Source organism: Salvelinus sp. IW2-2015, linkage group LG13, assembly GCF_002910315.2.
Source record: "Salvelinus sp. IW2-2015 linkage group LG13, ASM291031v2, whole genome shotgun sequence".
NCBI classification, from domain to species: domain Eukaryota; kingdom Metazoa; phylum Chordata; class Actinopteri; order Salmoniformes; family Salmonidae; genus Salvelinus; species Salvelinus sp. IW2-2015.
Window position 1 is genome coordinate 22,060,795 of NC_036853.1, and position 20,683 is coordinate 22,081,477.

The 20,683-nt window shown below is 42.2% G+C and overlaps 1 protein-coding gene across 21 annotated transcripts in view; it reads right to left on the minus strand.

Annotated features, from left to right (window-relative positions):
• LOC111972303 (protein furry homolog-like) overlaps positions 1-20,312 on the minus strand; it is an 88,130-nt gene extending 67,818 nt beyond the window's left edge. For 20 of the 21 annotated variants that reach the window (XM_023999282.2, XM_070446177.1, XM_070446187.1 and 17 more), the window contains exon 1: positions 347-885. In XM_023999282.2, the coding sequence (XP_023855050.1) occupies positions 347-557 (211 nt within the window). In that variant the 5' untranslated portion in view covers positions 558-885. Of the gene's footprint in view, positions 1-346; positions 886-7,350; positions 7,426-20,115 lie in introns of those variants that run through there. The other variant, XM_070446186.1, reaches the window with a different exon arrangement.
• Positions 20,313-20,683: the final 371 nt, after the last annotated feature.

Here is a 20,683-nt window from a genome sequence, read left to right on the forward strand (position 1 = left end):
TCTTTCACACACACAAGACACAAAGCCTTACTTTACCTGGAGGTACTGATGTGGCAATAACAGAATAAACCCTCAATGACCCTATAGCCTACTGTGTTTCATGTGATGGCATCTCATAGGTATCACGTTAGAAGGTTACTGCAGCTGATGACGTTATTGGTTTACCATGTACTAGGCCAAGATAAAACTAAAGATTCAGCCAGTTGATTGACTGTTGACTCTGCTCAACAGCACAACACCTCATGTGCATACGACAACAGAGTTAAACACAACAACAAAACTCTGTAGTCTTGATAAGGCGAGTCAGGCATTCATTGTAAGAGAAAGCTTCATAGTCTGTCAATACCTTTGATGCGGTTGGAGCGGACGGGCCTGGTGGTGGAGGTACTCACCAGACCCTCCTGGTCCTCCTCGATGGTCTGGCCCATGGCCAGCAGGCCCAGGCGCTTCATCCTCAGCAGACGGGGGCCTGTCTCCCGGGGCAACCCTCCCCCAGACTCCAACGCCCCCCCGTCCCACGATATGGCGGCCGGGACCAGACTCCTTAGGAACTCCATGTATGTCTGTATRCACGCTAACTCACTCAGTCCAGCATCCAGTTCAAATCCACAGTCAGTCACTCTGCACCATCTTCCCCCACAAAACTACCTGGCTGTTTACCACTAACAGCCAGGGTTACAGTCACTATGTCTGTCTGCTGCTTAGCGCTGTACAGTCAGTGATATCGTAAACTACGATAGTCAACAACAGACAGCCCATTAGAAGAATGAAGAGACACCACCTAACCTATTGAAACTCTGTCTGTTGTATCCCCCTACAGCGAAGAGTCGGAATGGGAGAAACTTCCTGCGCAGCCAGAAACAGTACCTGTCTGCTCAGAGGGAGAAGGCAAACAGACATCACACTCCAGCAGTGATGTAATCAGGAGTGGGTGGAGCCAGGCCAGGTCGGTTGCCAGGCCCTATCAGGGGCAGGACCAGAACATGTTCCACAGGAGATAACGCACGCCTGGGCCCATAGCCAATCAAAACAGAGACAACACCCTGGCCTACCTCTCTTAGAAGAGTGAGCGAGAAGGAAGCGAGACCAGTCTTGGTGGAGAATTAGTGAGAAGTGGAAGGGGTGTGTAAAACAGAAGCGGCAGATCAGAGACAGACTGGATGTTCTGGCGCTCACCTCTCTTAGGAGGCTTTTATTTACAATATTAACAGGTGCAGGACGATAGACTTAGTACAGAAAATAAAAACAGGACGTTGACAAAGAATAAATCTAAGATATCCTAGGTATAAACTATTCCGGCAACAACTCTTTACCTATTACAAAACTCAGGTAATGCTCTACTCTAGCCAACCTGTTACCTGCCCAGCCTGCTCTCCCCCAGGCAAAGGCCAACTGACCACCTAAAGTACTCCTTCCAGGAACTCCCTTCAGCTAGGAACGTTCCATCATTATAGCCCCGAAACACATTTCTACCATTAATGCGTAATTTCCCATGGACATATAACACCATAAAAACAACAGTTTTACATAAACCCACACTTGAATAACTTGTGCCATAACTATTTCTTTAAGACACATAATACACATTCATGAAGTAACTTCCCCCTGGGATAATTCGTCACCTTAGTTGTTCCCATAAACCAATAAAATGTTCCTCTGACTCGTAGACTAATTTGCGTAATGCACACCGGCACTTCAACAAGAAACAGCGCGGCGCTTCAAAAACAAATAATTTGGGTAGGTTAAATGATATGATTATTCTCTACCAACACGTCTATCATTACCGTAATAATATATTTCACATTGCTAGAGCATGTACATTTAAATGGACAGCTTTATATACGGTAGAAACATGGTTAACAAGTTACATTGTTTTAGTAACTGGCGTGCACAAACACTCGGCTTTGGCGCCTTAAGTCAAAGTATTGTTGGCAAACGGAATGCGCAACTAACCAACATATTCTCTTTTGTTTCAGGATTATTGGCTAAATCTTGAGATACAATAAAGAATCTCTCCAACCAATCATTTTTTTCAGTGTCATTGTTTATGAGCCACGGACATGCGCTCCATGACAGGATGACTCTACCCTCCGGCCCGTCTGTGTATACTGATAACCCTTATCGCACACTGAACTGTCATATGGTACTAAACATACACTTGACTAAACTTGGGCGGTATACCCTGTACCGGGGTATTTGTAAATAGCCACGGGATGTTTTTTTCCAAATCATGTCAAAACTGTTTTTAAGTTCATCAATAAATTGTAATATTTGTAGCTACTCTAAGTAAATACCTGCAGGCAACGTGTGCAATACGTTAAGAGATAAAGATAGACTTCTTCATTTCACCCGTCACATTATGAAGCTTACTGTAGTTCCCCAGAATCTTTGAGCCAGTCGTGTTAGTTTGTAAATAGCACAACGGGAGAAAGCAGGAGCAGGCGAGTCCAGCTGTGTATTGACAGGGGTTGCGTTTCATATTGAAAGTCAACCGTGTTGTTTTGCTTCAATAGAGTGATCAGGGACGTGCAACTATAGTAGAACAAAGAATTCTGCGTTAGGGTGACCCCTGGCCGAATTAGTACGGTCACGGGGATTCATATTGTGTTAGCTTTCTACCATGTTTGAGATGTCAAAGCCCTTTGGATGAGTTATCTGTACAGCTGCCACTGCAGCTTGATTTCCTTGCGTTTTTCTCCTCTCTATTCTGGGCCCTTCTGCTCCTCCCCTATCTCCTCTGAGCATAGTAGGCTTTCCCGTTGCCCTAGCGACTCCCAAACTCCACAGAGACAGTACTATTCCGTCTTCAGACAAGCATGTGTCAAAACATTGTTAATTTGCTAAAGTTCTCTTTCACATTCGCTTGTAAAAGGTCCAAACTAACAAAAATCATCAACTTTAAAATATATTTTTAAACTTATTTATACAAGTTTCCTCATTGACATAAAATATATTTTAAGAGACCTGGTCCTACCTATATATGTATAATTTTAMAAGCCCGGATTGCCTGTCTTTGCAATTCATTTATTTTCGTTTGTGCTCGTTAGCATATTTAGCTAGGAGCCTTAACGCAAATTAGTTATTACTTGTGCTAATGTTGTTAGCATTCATTTTAGCATTTTTGAAGGGAGCGCCCCCTTGTGTACTAAACTGGTAATACAGTAAATCCCAGTGAGCGAGAAGGACGGTGTGAGGCTATGAAAATCTGGATACAGGCCAACCCTACACTTAACACTTTCCAATCCCATTGTCTCGCACACGCTCTACTTACACGAACTCCGTTCTTACCCTGGTATTATATGAACAATCATAAGACATGGCAAAATGAGCAGAATAGCAGGAAATACGCATTAAAACTGGAAATCGATATAATTCCATATCACTATTATTTTGGACAATATATCAATACTTAATCTAAGTATTGATTTCTAAGTATTGGTAGTGTTAGCTAGCACTAGTTGGTTGTACCTGCACAAAAACTCCAGTATTTTACCTCCTAAGCTTGTTCTCCATCTTTTTAAAATAGTGAGTCAATGTCATCAGCACTTATTTTCATGACTGATCAAAACCCTTTCTCTCATGCTCTTTGTCCCTCTGCAGCAGACATATACAGTAGTGAGCAATATGTTTGGAACATCAAATTGCAATATCGAATCACAATAGATATAGCATCGTGAGAATCGCAATACATATCGGCACTTAAGTATCGTTAGAATATCGTATCGGAAGTTCCCTGGCAATTCCCAGCCCTAGACAATATCCATTCCTACCTTTGCCACCTAGGAAGTGTGTGACTGGACCTTCTCAAATAGTATTAAAGTACACTTGCTCTATAGGTTACTGAATATACATGCATCGCATAGATATTCAAAACAGAACAGTTTAACTCAATAGGAATTGCCACAACATGGATGTAGCCCATTTAGAGAGTCATTATGAAGAAAGTCAATTTTCTGCTGATTCGTCATCACCACACCTATTGTGAGCGGTTTAGTTTAGCCAATAGTACGAACACCTCCCTCTGAGCGCCCTCTACCAACCTGATCTGAGAACAGCTGTGACAGATGAAGCTCATCCCATCTTGTGTAAAACAACTTAAAATAGAACAAAGATGGCTCTGTGTATCATATAATCTGAATGCTACTGTTTTGAGAGCTGTGCAATATAGCGCCTACTGATGCAGGTTTACTGAGGTCAGCTGTATTAGTGTTCAGTAGGACAGAGCCTTGGGTTAGAGTTCTGGCACAGTAGGAAGTAAAGAGGAAGTGCTCACATCCTTTGGTGCAGCGTGAGAACAAGTTGAGGTGGTGTAATGGTTTCAGTACCACCCCAGCGTACACCCCCCGTGTGAGTGCTAAAGCTGCTTTCTGTCAAATCACCCACACCCACGACAGAAAGTTTAGTTTTTTTTAAGAATCCAAAAATGTCAGCCAAAACACTTTGTCTTGTTCTTCACATTTTACTTTTCAGTTACATTCAGTACTAACCACATAACTGTTTTTGCTGTGTAAGAATAAAGCTGCAGTGTATGGATACAAGCCAAATAAAGGACAGGAGTGGTGTGTACTGGGATGTCTTAGGCAGCTAGCATTACAGCAGCCCTGCCCTCCAGAGGCCAGTCAGTAGACTGCACTGCCAGCACAAAAAGCATTGAGCAGAGGAGCTGATGAAGGAGCCTTTGCGCTGAGCTCACTCAAGGCTCGGTCTATTCCCTTTAAGAAGAGGGTCCCTTGCTCAGGGAGTAGAAACATGATGAAATCACCAAGATGATGCTGCAAGTTCTTCAGACCTGGACTTTCACAATATCTATGTTGCATTGGTGTGACTAGGGGATATGTACAGTAGTACTGATTTCAGTCTAACCAAGTGATAGTATACAGAATAATTTAACTCCCAATCTTCACAGAAAATATTGGCAGATTAACCTACATCCAAGGCCGAGCCAGAGGGAGACATGGATTATTGGGATAATTTCGTTTTGGTACATTGTTGTTCTAATCTAGATTATGTGTTTCCAATGCAGGTTCACAGAGTTGACAAAACATTAGGAACAACTTCCTAATGTTTAGTTGCACCCCTTTTGCCCTCAGAACAGCCTCAATTCGTCGGGGCATGGACTCTACAAGGCATCGAAAGCGTTCCACAGGGATGCTATGCTGGCCCATGTTGACTCCAATGCTTCCCACAGTTGTGTCAAATTGGATGGATGGCCTTTGGGTGGTGGAACATTCTTGATAGACAGGGAAATTGCTGTGTTCCACGCTCAACGTTGCAGTTCTTGACACAAACCGGTGTGTCTGGCACCTACTACCATACCCCGTTCAGAGGCACTTAAATCTTTTGTCTTGCCTATTCACTGTCAATGGCACAGATACACAATCCATGTCTCAAGGCTTAAAAATACCTCTAATCCGTCTCCTCCTGTCCATCTACATGGATTGAAGTGGATTTAACAAGTGACAACAATAAGGATCATAGATTTCACCTGAATTCACCTAGTCAGTCTATGTCATGGAAATATCAGTGCTCCTAATTGTGTACACAGTGTATGTAAAACAAACCAAAATGAATCTGACAGAAAACAGATCAAAATAACAGATGAATAGTTGAAAGATTGAGCGAAAGAGAGACCGGCTGAGCTGAGTAGAGGATTGGAAGAGAGAGAGAGAAAGAAGCTAGTTAGGCCTAGAGAGAGTGAGAAAGCCAAATGATCAGTGAGATCGTCATCACTGGACCAGGGCAGTACAATGGCCAGTGGAGGTGGCTGCAGTGTGGAGGGGCCAGGTCAGTGCTGCTGCCAGGTTAAAACAATAGCCCAGTGCAGGAGGCCCAGATCCCAGTCAGCCCCGGGGAATGTGAGAGAGGAAACTCAGGGAACAATGCGCAAGGGTTCCTACGCCTCACTGGATACCGCCCCGACGCTACTCAGGCCTGCTTTCACGCCTGAGAAAAACAGGAAAACTGCCGGGCCGGGCTGGGCTGTCTCAGATTGTACAGCGCCCAAACACTTGGCTACACTCGCAGATAGACACAAGGTCATTCACTGAGTGGAGTACTGAGGATGACCCTCCTGTTATGTGAGAACGGAGCTGTGCTCCCTCCACGTGACAGAAACCCAGCCAGCTAATCCACCTGACCTGATCCCAAACAACAGCTGGAGTAGGTTGGGTAAGGACAGTTGCTGTACGCCCTCACGTGGTCTGGACAAACACTACAGGAGTTGATAAAAGGAGCTTTCCGCAGTCAGCAAACATGGTCTGACATGACACACCTTTGATGCCTGTCTCAGCAGTGAATCACTTCCTGCAACACTTCTCCAATGCCTCTGGCCTTGCCCCTTCACCTGGCTCTCACATACCCCCTTCAGTTTTTCACAGGTCTGAAAGGACGACGGAGCTTCGCTTCATCCATCATTGCCTCCAAATATCCAGATCTTTCATAGATCTGAATACAGGGGGAGGGGTCATTGAAACCAGGCAGTCGCTATGTTGCCTCTCCTGAGATAGTTGTATGGTCCGCCCATAGGCAACATGGTTGTCATTGCTGGGGAACGTGAGAATGTCACTTAACCAGCCCCCGGGTAACAATCACACACGTTTCGGTCTTGGCCAATCACCACTCATAACTAACAAGAGGGCTTCAAATTACCAGCTAGAGGCCAGAGTGTTGCACAGKACTATAAAACGGGTAGATTAAAGTGAACAGAACCAAACAGCTCCATTCCAAATCTGCTACATTACTGCTTGCTCAAGAACCAATAAAAGAGTGCAATCTAAAGGTCAAACCTATTCTATTGATATGTTGCAGGAACCAACGTGCTCCTCTCTGTCCTGCAGAGACGTGCCTTTGCATACCTTGGCGTTTCCATGCTATCAGACAAGCACGGCAGTGCACACTTAGCCCGAAAGGAACCCTTCAACAAGTTTCAGTGATCTATCAAGAAAGAGACTCATATGACACAAAGGAAATGATACAAACAAAGAACAGAACTCTTTCTTTGTGTGTTCTGTCTAATGGTGGTAGAGTGTATCAGTGTCAGACTGCGGTGACATTTCTCATGTCATACAGCTGACAGACAACACCTAGTTCACAGCCTAGAGTCAAAACCACCGCCAGTGAGATTGACAAGTGCCTGACTGCCAAACAAAGTGCCCAAAACATCTATGCCACTTCCTAATATAGTGTTTAAAGCCCAGAGAATTAAAGGAATATTTAAACAAATAAAATTATTATTTCGGCCATAATAATCTTTCCCAGTTCCCACACTGCTTTGCTCTGAGCTGCTGTAACAGCCATGTAAGAACATCACAGTGCAAACAGCTCCTGCTAAACCTGTGTAACGTTACGTACCTTAAGGCCATAGAGCAGTGGCTGTACTGGGGCAGTCAGGAAGGAGAGGTCCCAACGATGTCAGTGCACAAGACTCTGAAACAAATAATTAAATTAGTTACCACACCAGTCAATCACCCACAGAGATGCATCCTGTAACAACCGCCTATACGGTGCATTCGGAAAGTATTCAGACCCCTAGACTTTTTCCACATTGAGGAAAACTTAACAATCTATACCCCAAAACGACAAAGAGAAAACAGGTTTAGAAATTGTTGCAAATGTATTAATACAAAACAGAAATACCCTATTTACATAAGTATTCAGACCCTTTGCTATGAGACTCGAAATTGAGCTCAGGTACATCCTGTTTCCATTGATCAGACGTTAAATGGAAARGGTCAGAACACCTCTAACTCCACAGCACATCAGTATTTAAAAAGGTAGCAAAACAAACTCATTCACACACACTCACAGTGGAATGAGGCATCTTTCTCCAAAACGCACAGACAAAATGCTTCACACACACACTGACAGACCTGTGAATAATAGATTAACTTCCTGTTACAGCTCAGACCGCAACACCGGAAAGGTGTGTTACCAGACCAGACAGAACAAGTGGAGCAGAGAATAAGACCATAAAGGCCCTTTTTACCTCACTGGGTTGGGGAGTAACAGATTAGGGTAAGTGCACCTGTTAAGCCCTCCAAAATCTAAGTTTAGATATTTCTAACATATACTGCCCTACTTTTTGTAAGAAAAGTAGAGATAAAATTAAAGATGAACCTCTCATGTAAGGTTGACTTTACAACAACAACAAAAAAATCTCTCTATCTCTCTCATGGTGTACAAGATACCGGTGTGATTCGCGCTGAGTGGACTGAACCATTGTGGAGGCCGTGGGGATGGCAAAGTCCATCAGACCGGTGCTTCTGAGACAGGTGCTACTGAAAATGAATATGGTTATATTACATAATAACAATGGTGCGACACTAATACAAAATATTATTTTATAACAAATGCGCTTTCTCCCTCATTGGAGAGTGGTCGCTGTCCACGGTTCTAAAACACATCAGTGTGCTGTTGAATTTGGTGCCTTTTCCTAGACCATGATGCTATGTGCACAATAGCAAAGTTAGCCAGCCTATCGGTTTTTAGAACAATGCCCCGGAAGCAGCAGCAGAGCTGGGATATGAGAAAGCAGCCCTTGCCTTGTCTAAGAAAAGTGAGGAAACCAAAACTTAAAATCAGGTTTATAATCAATAGCCTAACTGTTAGATGTGCCTGGCTTTATAAATCAATATATCTATAGAAATAAGARAGAACCTGCTTCTGTTGCCGGTTGTTTAATAGCCTACTGATTCCGTCAACAACAAACCTCACGTAACAGGTCAAGTAAACAGTTTCACAAATTCGTCTGTTTTTTTTTTACATCTTTTCTTTGCTGTAATAAAGGCTTTACACTGTTCCAAATTATCAGAAATTATATTTATAATGATGCTCCTTTATCTTTCTCATAATTATGATAATATGTTATCATTAGTAGGCTTAGTACAGCACCCTTTATAACCACCATCGCGCTGTAGGTCTAAGAGCACATCCTACATAGTCTTAATTAGGAATGCACAATATAAAAAAATATATATATATTTTTAAGTGAACATATCAGAATCGGCTGATATTAACAAAAAATGCCAACATCGGTATCGGCCGATGTCTAGTTTAATGCCGATGTGCAAAACCAATGTCAAAGCTGACGTGCATACCTATATAACGTAGGTACATGATGTAATTACACCACATAAAAATTTGCACAACACAGCATTCCTAACCTAGCCCACAACGTCTGCTGTGTGGATCGAGCAGTCATTTGAAAGAGTAAGAATTTCAGCGAGACAACTCAAAGGCGAAATCAATTAAAGCCAAGAGAATGGAATTCATTGCCCTTGACAATCAACCGTTCCCTGTCGTGGGTGATGTTGGCTTTCGCCGACTGGTCGAGCACTGGTATACACTACCAAGTGTGCTATTTTTCAGATGTTGCCCTACCGGAGTTACACAGTAATAGCGTCACTGCTATTAGCTTCACGACATAGATACTATGGAACGCCATTTGAGTCTTTGCGTGTCAAAAACGATACAGTAGCACTGTCAAAGCTGTACAAAAAAAGTCTGCAAACACAGGCCACGAATGATGTGTTTACAATACCCCATTAGTAATAAAGCATCATTTGTTTGACCGCAACTTCCGGGGTAGCTAGCTTCAGCTTGGTACCTAGCTAGCACCAATTACAACCAGTCTGAAAACAATGACCTGTAGAAACTGCAGTCATTTTCATTATTCTTAGCAATGATTTAGGAATCCTTGAGTAAGTATTAGCTAGGTTGCCACTTGTTGTTCACCTATTGAAATTGAACTTCAGTTCATGAAAATAAATAGCTAGCCAGCTACTTAACCCTGTTGCCCAAAGCTAACGTTACAAGCAGCCAGCTAGCTTCATCTGGCTAGTGAGGCTCGACCTGCCCGGGTTGTGAAGCTAGCCACAATAAGGATTAGGTACAATAGCGGAATTTGGAGTTTGCCTTCAAAATAAAAGTACCTCTTTGAATTTGATGCAAATTCATACATAGTAGAATTAAGCCATACTTTTATTTTGAAGGCTAACTGCAAAGTCCACTATTGTGGCTAATCGTTATTGTGGCTAGCTTCACATAGATGGGTCCAACCACCATTAATCAAATAAGAACTGTCTTATAAATTAGGGTTATTTTAGATGACACCTAGCTATATAATTAGCTAGCTAGCTATAGCTACTGAAACAGATGTTGTTTTGCTATGCTTTTGGGGAAGAACATTGTTTGCATCCATGAGCTAGCTAGCTTTAGAATAAAACATTTTTTTATGACCAGCACTGTTGCGCGAGACAACTTGACCAGCATCATAGCATACGTATCGATGAATCGTTGTGACATATGAAATACGAGAGAGTGTAATCAATGTGTAATAACTACGAAAAAAAATGTATGAACGCGTTAAATTATTATGTGACATGCAGTCATATTCAGGTCCTGATTGGTCAACAAGCTTATTTGACACGCAAAGACCAAAACAGCGTTGCAAAGACCAAAACAGCGTTCCATAGAAACCCTGGTTGAGAACGAAACGACTGAACAACGAAACAGCACAGCAAGTAAGTGAAAGAAATAGGTTTTGATTATGTTTTACTGTTAATGGGGACATACGTAAATGCCAACAAAATAACTTTTTGGACAGTGTGGTGTGTGTGTGCAATAGAGGTCGACCGATTAAATCGGAATGGCCGARTAATTAGGGCCGATTTTTGGGCGCCGATTTATTTATTTAAAAAATTAAAAATTACACCTTTATTTAACTAGGCAAGTCAGTTAAGAACACATTCTTATTTTCAATGACCGCCTAGGAACGTTCTGCCTCGTTCAGCTCGGGGGATCCAATCTTGCAACCTTACAGTTAACTAGTCCAATGCTCTAACACCTGATTACATTGCACTCCACGAGGAGCCTGCCTGTTACGCAAATGCAGTAAGCTAAGGTAAGTTGCTAGCTAGCATTAAACTTATCTTATAAAAACAATCAATGACTGTCATTGCTCCAATGTGTGCTTAACCATAAACATCAATGCCTTTCTTAAAATCAATACACAAGTATATATTTTTAAACCTGCATATTTAGCTAAAAGAAATCCAGGTTAGCAGGCAATATTAACCAGGTGAAATTGTGTCATTTCTCTTGCGTTCATTGCACGCAGAGTCAGGYTATATGCAACAGTTTGGGCCGCCTGGCTCTTTGCYAACTAATTTGRCAGAATTTTACGTAATTATGACATAACATTGAAGGTTGTGCAATGTAACAGGAATATTTAGACTCATGGATGCCACCCGTTAGATAAAATACAGAACGGAATAAATGTTTTGTTTCGAGGTGATAGTTTACGGATTAGTCAAAGGTATATGGTTTAGAGAGAAATAGTCAACGCGTTATAATTCCTGTAATAACTTGCGGCTGAACTTGAAAGGGGTTCCTTCGTTATTTTACCGTTCATGTCTTCCATAGAGAATGTCTTGATCTACTTAAAATAAGGTCAGTGTTTCGTGGAGGAGCAGACTGACAGGGGACCATGCAGACAAGCTCTGCTTTCTGCACTACAACCTAAAACTTCTTAACTGGGAATATTGAAGACCCATGAAAGCTGGTGGTTCGTTTTAACATATGTTCTCATGTTATGAGACTAAATTGATTTTATTTATGTATTATATTAAGTTAAAATAAAAGTGTTCATTGTTCATTCAGTATTGTTGCAATTGTCATTATTAAAAATAAAAAATAAATCCTCCCAATCGGCCGATTAAATCGGAATCMGCTTTTTTTGTCCTCCAATAATCGGTATCGGCGTTGAAAAATCATAAAATCGGTCGACCTCTAGTGTGTAATCTTTATTTAACTCGTGAAATCAGTTAAGAACAAATTCTTATTTACAATGACGGCCTACCCCGGCCAAACCTGGACGACGCTGGGCCAATTGTGCGCCGCCCTATGGGACTCCCAATCACGGCCAGATGTGATACAGCCTGGATTCAAACCAGGGACTGTAGTGACGCCTCTTGCACTGAGATGCAGTGCCTTAGACCCCTGCATCCATGTGTGTGTGTTAACTATTTAACTGTACTAGAACGCTTAAAAGAACGCACATTTTTTTTGTAATAATTGGTTATCAGTATCGTTTTTCTGGCAAGGGGAAAAAAAGAAAAAAAAAATCGGATATCAGTACCAGCCAAAAATGTCATATTGGTGCTTCACTAGTCTTAATACAGTAATTTACTTAGAAGTTTAAATATAGGCCTATAAGCCACTGTATCAATCAAATAATTTGTTCATGTCATCGCGCAGCATATGCGTCATTCATGATTTGAAATGCAAATCAAGCATTTTAGTTTTAAAATGAAATAAAGCGAGCCTTGAATAAATAGCTTAAACAATAAATTAACCGTTCCATTTCGGAAATTGCATTCACGAACAAATGCGACTGTTTAGTCTTTGCTGTAATAAAGGCTTAACAAAAAAACTCAAAAAGTTTACTCTGTACGCGTATACTTTAGTGTTGTTTACATTGTTCCAAAAGGTCCGAAAAATGATATTGTAATCTGCAGAATAAAGCACCTGTTCGGCACACACAATATGCACGCAGTGCTTGTGCCTTAACTTATTTTTCTTGATCTCCAGTATTTTCAACAACTAGGTCACATTTATTCCACACATCTGACTTTCCCTTTACCTCATGAGCAACCTGTAAATATTCCCCCGTTTCGAGTTGTCACGTCCTCTGCATCCATTGTGCTGACGTGTTACGGTGTTCAGTTTGTTATATCCAATGTATTGATGGGATTATAATATGCTATAGGTCAGGTCCTATTGTTCCCTATTCGGACGGGGTTCATTTTCTTTTACTGGGATTAGTCGGATAATGTAATTATGTGCATGAGCACAAAACATCATTTTTGTCCCGTCCGAGTCTGCCATGTCAGTAATTTTTACATTGCAGGAGTGTAAAATTTCCATCCAGAAAAAACTGTTTTTTTGACAGGTGTGCGCAAGAAAAATTTATCAACTCGAGCATAAACTAAACTCAGTAAAAAAAAATAAACGTCTCTTTTTCAGGACCGTGTCTTTCAAAGATAATTCGTAAAAATCCAAATAACTTCACAGATCTTCATTGTAAAGGGTTCAAACACTGTTCACCATGCTTGTTCAGTGAACCATAAACAATTAATGAACATGCACCTGTGGAACGGTCGTTAAGACACTAACAGCTTACAGACGGTAGGCAATTAAGGTCACAGTTATGAAAATGTAGGACACTAAAGAGGCCTTTCAACTGACTCTGAAAAACACCAAAAGAAAGATGCCCAGGGTCCCTGCTCATCTGTGTGAACGTAACTTAGACATGCTACAAGGAGGCATGAGGACTGCAGATGTGGCCAGGGCAATAAATTGCAATGTCCGTACTGTGAGACGCCGAAGACAGCGCTACAGGGAGACAGGATGGACAGCTGATCGTCCTTGCAGTGGCAGACCACGTGTAACACCTGCACAGGATCGGTACATCCGAACATCACACCTGCGGGACAGGTACAGGACGGCAACAACAGCTGCCCGAGTTACACCAGGAACGCACAATCCCTCCATCAGTGCTCAGACTGTCCGCAAAAGGCTGAGAAAGGTTGGACTGAGGGCTCGTAGGCCTGTTGTAAGGCAGGTCCTCACCAGACATCACCGGCAACAACATTGCCTGTGGGCACAAACCCACCGTTGCTGGACCAGACAGGACTGGTAAAAAGTGTTCTTCACTGACGAGTTGCGGTTTTGTCTCACCAGGGGTGATGGTCGGATTCGCGTTTATCGTCGACGGAATGAGTGTTACACCGAGGCCTGTACTCTGGAGCGGGATCGATTTGGAGGTGGAGGGTCTGTCATGGTCTGGTGCGATGCGTCACAGCATCATCGMACTGAGCTTGTTGTCATGGCAGGCAATCTCAACGCAGTGCGTTACAGGGAAGACATCCTCCTCCCTCATGTGGTACCCTTCCTGCAGGCTCATCCTGACATGACCCTCCAGCATGCCAATGCCACCAGCCACACTGCTCGTTCTATGCGTGATTTCCTGCATGACAGGAATGTCTGTGTTCTGTCATAGCCAGCGAAGAGTCCGGATCTCAATACCATTGAGCACGTCTGGGACCTGTTGGATCGGAGGGTGAGAGCTAGGGCAATTCCCCCCAGAAATGTCCGGTAACTTGCAGGTGCCTTGGTGGAAGAGTGGGGTAACATCTCACAGCAAGAACTGTCAATCTGGTGCAGTCCAGATGCACTGCAGTACTTAATGCAGCTGGTGGCCACACCAGATACTGACTGTTACTTTTGATTTTGACCCCCCCCTTTGTTCAGGGACACATTATTCCATTTCTGTTAGTCACATGTCTGTGGAACTTGTTCAGTTTGTCTCAGTTGTTGAATCTTATGTTCATACAAATATTTACACATGTTATGTTTCCTGAAAATAAACACAGCTGATGTTTATTTTTCTGCTGAGTTTATATATGAATGGACTACATGTAGCCTATCAACGTTCACAGTGAATGCTTTGGTTTATATGTTTTGTGCCTATGAATTGAATATTGCCAAATGCATCAGTAAAACGTAGCCCATTTAAATGCAACCTTTGCGTTAATGGATCGCAAAGCAGCAGCATGTAACTGACCTAAACGTTTGGAAATGATCAGTTAACTTTCTCATCCATTGCCTTAAAATGCATCTCAAGTTGGGGTAGTGTGAAGATTGATAAAGAAAATATATATTTCATCCATTTTAGAATAAGGCTGTAACGTAACATAACAAAATGTGGACAAAGGGGTCTGAATACTTTACGAATGCACTGCATGTCAATCTACTATCACCCATATTAGAAACGTTTGCCTACTCCATTGGTCAGCTTAGCTTGTCGTTCTGCGCGAGAAAGAAGTAGCCTATTCCAGACTCTAGGACAGCTGTGGGACGATAAATCCCAATTTCATACAACCATTAGGCCTAGACTACATAAAAATAAACAAGTAAAAAGCAAATGAGGCTCATGCAACATTTAACATAACAAACTATTTATTCACATTATAAGCTGGGCGGCAGTGTAGCCCAGTGGTTAGAGTGTTGGACTAGTAACCAAAAAGTTGCAAGATCGAATCCCCGAGCTGACAAGGTACAAAATCTGTCGTTCTGCCCCTGAACAAGGCAGTTAACCCATTGTTCCTAAGCCGTCATTGAAAATAAGAATTTGTTCATAACTGACTTGCCTGGTTAAATAAAGGTAAATAAATAAATAAGCGCACAAGCCAGCAGGATACGTGTGAATGTTTGTTCCATAATTAAACTAGCGTAAAACGCCATTGTGAGCAGTTTCATGTGACCGATGAAAATATCRATTAGAAATTTAATAAGAGGGGAGATTTAAAATATGCAACAATTAGCATGGGTTGCTAATATGACTAGGATTGTGCCTTTGACTACTGGACAATGAAAAGTTGATTTGAAAACAAATAGAGCATGAGAGAAAAAGGCTACTGGTTTCAATGGCACATTGGCACATGTCTTTATAAAATAATAGGCTACTTTGAAGCTTTACTACATGCCCCAGTATGTAGTAAAGCGTTCAAGCTTCAAACAAGTACGTAAATGTTTTCAAATCCATGCTGCCTCCAGCTCATTGCAAAGTGGTGTGTGACGCGCTGAAGCCTGCCTAGTTGCCTATGCACTTGAATGGCGAATTGGAAGCGCGCTTCAATTACCAGTTGAGAAATAAAAGTAGCTTTCTTTAAATCGTGACATTTTTWAAAATGTATTGTTGCGCAATGATTGTGCTTATCAAAGCACGTTTCAGTCCAGCTTCATTAAAACAGCTATTTGAGCTGTATTAACAGCTCTCGACATACATCGACTGGTAGGCTATTTCAATCAATGAATAGGCCAAAATGCATTTTATCGCAAAGGGATTTTTTCTCTCTCCCTTCTCCCGGACAATTGATCAGCGCCAATTTAATCAGTTATGCATTTATTTGGGGTCCAAAAGGCAGCTAACGAAACCCCTGCCATCTATATATAGACCCATGACAAGCAGCAGAAGTACAGAGTTGCACTCATGCATTTTGCAGCTTGGAAATAATAACATTGACGACATTTACGTAACTAGGCCTACCTACACACTATGACCGGTTGTGACAGACGTGCTGAAATAGACATTGTCGTGGGGTGAGAGTAAGAAGCCTGGACAACAAAGGGCACCACAGTATGCAGCACCAACCTGATCAATGGTTAAGTGAAACTGAAATTCCGCCAGGGTTTTCTAGGTCAGACAGGATGCTGATCTCATCTGCAAGTGAGAATATACTATATTATCTTGATCTCACCACTGGTGCAGTCATGACTGGGGTGAGGTCTCACTATTATTACCCCCCCCCCCCCCCCCCCCCCTCCAGGTACCAAACACAGGCCTGTGTTGTGCTTTACACATGGAGCCACACCCATTTCTGTAATGGTAATGCAAAAGGGACAAAGAAGAACCAAGTACATCTGGTTCACCAGCACTAAAATGACAGGCTTTGCCCTGGCATAATCACTACCTTCCTATGGAGCGGAAACATCACTAGCTTCTGACAGAGAAGGAGTTCATGCTACCACCCAAACAGGACCCCCTTATTTGCATGTTTTAAAAGCTCTTCCTCACAAATAGTGTGCTTTCTAAAAATAGGAGGTATGTGAAGCCTAGTACACATCCCTGAAAGTTCCAATCCAAACACACAAGCACACTGTATGAGGTGTGAGAGAGGTACAGAGTTGGCTTTCCTTGGGCCAAGGACAGGGTGGTTTCTTTGGTGAAGTCAGTCCCAAACATTAATTATCCTGCTCCAAACCAGTTCTCCCGACCCAAAAATAATCTGCCTCAGCAAGGTCCAATTATAGGCTATTTCTAGCTGAACTTACCCCACATTTCTGTGTATTACAGAACACAGCCTTTGAATCCAAAGAGAAAGGATCTCTCATTTTAGGATCACTATGACTCAAGAAGGGGGGGGGGGGCTTGTCGGATGAAGAACAGCTATTTAAACAGTAACTTGCATGACCTTTCAGTTTAACATGCTCTTCATTATTGCCGGTGGATACCCACTGCAGCAGTTCAGATTAATGATTTAGCTCCAAGCAAACACAGTCATGCCTCCAACCTTTTCAGTTAGGTTTAGTAGATCATTTGGCAAGAGATCCAGCATCACAGTCACCAGGCAAGCAAATACAGGCTGTAATTCAGCTGGTAATAAGAATACAGCCGGATGTAGTTCACACTCTAAATCCAGGTTTCCTTTAAGTTCTCTTGATAAGGCAGTAGATGAACTGTTGAGAGGTCATAGGTCAGTCAGATACAGGTGTTACAGAGAGTTCAGAAGCAAGGCAAGATATTTGTGCAGCCCTGTAGGTAAATAATGGTAAGCATRATATATTTGTTTACCAGATGGCAGAGGCGCAAAAAGTGTCAGTCAGTTGGTCAGTACAGGGACAAAGCAGTAAGAGAGGGTGAAGGACAACAGTGTCAGTCTGATGGGACAGGAGAAACAGTGACACACCGGGCTCAATAAGAAGTGAAATGCTCTTTACTGCACAGTTATTATTTGGCTCCTGTAAATCTAACCACCACACTCCAGTGATAAGTGATCCATGGCCCTCCTCTGTCTCATCCTGAGAGGAGACAAGCCCATGGGCTGACAAGAGAACCATTCAACCAGAGGCCAGCTCTTAGTTGCCTTCAAAAACATCATGCCACCTTGAAATTTGAGAGACCTTGCTCAATTGTACCAAGGTATTAACATTGTTCATTCCATGTACCTGATGTGTGTGCAAATCCTTAGCAACAATCAAGTCGTATTGATCGGAATTATACAGACATGACATAATGCTGGTATGAAAAGAGAACACAGTACTTCTGTTTTCAGTCCATGAATACCTGCACAACCTCATACAGAGAGATTTCAGAGGAAAATGTTTCTTCACAAACGTGTCATGATGATCACATGTTGGGTGTATGAGAGAAACTATTTTGATAACAGCGCAAATAAATGAGGACAAGCTGCAAAATTAACTCCTTGCAAAGGGGAGCCAGGGATGCTTAGTCAGGGCCATTCTTAGTGAGCCTGGCCTTTCATCCCTACACTCAATGCCATTAATGTCTTACCAGATTAAACCAAAAAACACACATTCCCTGGATTTATGCCCCAGATAATTGCAGATAGATGTCCCTCTGCAATCTAGAGGGATTCCCTGCTGTTCCTATGCACATAGACCCAGTGTGTGTGTCTGTGTACAGTGCAATCACACACCTGTACTGCCATCAAATGCTTATCCTTGCAGGGTGAGGCCGGGAGTATGAGTCAACCACACAGAGAGAGACATGTATGGGATGGGGAAAACAGGGCCCTCACTGTACCTTACACTCACTTTAAAAAGTCACCACAACAAACCAGACTGCCACTAATCCTAGGAAAATCTAACAGCCTCCTGTCTTGACTATGACAATCTAGTGATGTTTTTTAATAAAAAATAATAAATTCTAACCCATTATGATGCATCAGCATTATAAGTTATGTAAGATGTGGTCTGTTATTCGACAATGAAAGAGCACCAGTCCTTGAATTAAGTGGTTACTGATTATTCAGAGCTTGTACAACACCCATGTGGGAGTGACACAGACAAACTTTTCTCCAGATGAGAAGTGCATTGTAAAGGCCTCGGGGTCCACAGGCTACGTCTGAAATAGTTCAGCCCTCTCCACCTCCAGGCTCATTGCAAAGTGACCAGATTCCTCTGTGTGTCTGTGTTCCCATTTCAGTGCTTGCCTCCAGAAAACAAGAACAAACTCCCCATTGTCTGTCTGTTGCACTCAACAGAGCAGAAAGTTCTAAGAATGTTAGACATGAAACACAACTATTCCCCCGTACAAACACACCAGAAGACAGTGGCAGCTGACAGGCGACCCTATTATGACTGATCTTTACTGTGCAGTGTGTACACTGCCAAACGTTTTCACAGACACTGATGTTTGGTTCCCATGCCAGTCTGGATGTGGCCCAATTTAAGAGGGGGACAAAAACAGCTGCTAAACAGGACAAATGAAACTTGGCTGTTGCTGTAATTACACACTTGGAAGAAAGAGTGCCCAGTAGCAATTACAGAATGTTAGCTATTACAGTTCTGATTGGAGGTTAACTTTATATCTAGCACCTATACATCAAGGTAGAGTGAGAAATCACCCAGCAATGATATTTATAGAGAATGCAATCTTTGGGGGAGAGAATGATATTCCTTGTTGTTGGGCTACAGGCCTAGGCATACACAACTAACATTGAATACAATTTTGGGGTATATTGGCATTACAAAGTAAAAGCGTTTCCGAAGTAAGATTGAGCTGTATAATAACAAGTGTATATGGATATTTGCTGATTATCCTGAAACAGTTGTATCCTAGCTAGTAACTTATTACTTATTCTTGCCAGTCAAATTGCCAATACATTGTGTCAGGAACAATTTACCGGACGTAAATCAACGGATAGACGGAGGCAAAACAAAAGAAACAGGGGGTTATAGTTCGCTATAACTAACGTTACATAATATACTAACAGCGAACTTGCTACTGTACCAGCATTATCATTGTGCTGCGTCTTCTATATTGCATCGTAGCTAACGGTTAGCTTGGTTGGTTAATGTTAGTTAGCGTGGAATTTGTTCCTGACACCATAACTAGCTTGCTGACAACTGTAGTATACTCATTCAAGTATTTCTGGTGCTTGCCAAAATCCTGACAACATGGCTAACTAAGGTTATGGCAAAGATTTGTATAACTAACCCTCATAGCTCATTGTTCTATCTGTGTCTATGTAGCTAACTTACCTAGAAAATAAATAGCTTCTAGCTAGCGTTAGCTAGTTAACTGGGCTAACGTGAGCTAACTAGCAACGTGGGTGCGCTTTAGCCAGCTAACTAACTGCAACCTATGGCAGACAAACGGTTAGTTAACGGCTGCTAGTTGTTATCGAAGCAATTCGTTAACTAACCAATTTGTACGAAACGTTAGCTACTCATAAATTAGRTTGCTAACCTGAACTGCCTAGCTAGCTAGCTGTGGTGGGACCGAGTATTTCAAATCTCGGCCGAGCTTACCTCTTTTAAAGTGCGCTTAGCTTGTTTCCTAGCAATCCAACTCCTTTGGCATGCTAAACTAGTTTAGCTTTTACCAACAGTGAAGCTTCGCCGGGCTCGCAGAAATTATATTTCAACATTTGTCTATGTCCCCACCTCCCTTTTCCTTTCATTCTTTTTTTAGAACGTTCATTTTTTTCAAAGACCTAAAACTCGTCCAATGGCAACTACCCTCCTCTTTGAGAAGGGTGTAATTGCAGATCACAATTAAGGGCGTTTCTTGACATCAAGTTACTCCCATTGTTGCTCGACATTGATCCGTGGTCGTTTATTTCGCGTCGGGCACAACAGTTGTTGACAAATGTAACATTATAACTAAGACTACCCCTTTTCCTAACTTGAACCTTTATCCTCCTAACCTGCCACGTGAATTATCCTCGTCATCCTAACCTCCAACTTTAACAAATCATCTATGATATCAAGGAACGCCCACATCAAGAAACACCCCGAATTGTGGTCTGCAATTACACCATATTGTCCTCTTTGACAGATTCGGGCATTGGTAAACGATTTTGCAGTTTGTCTTGCA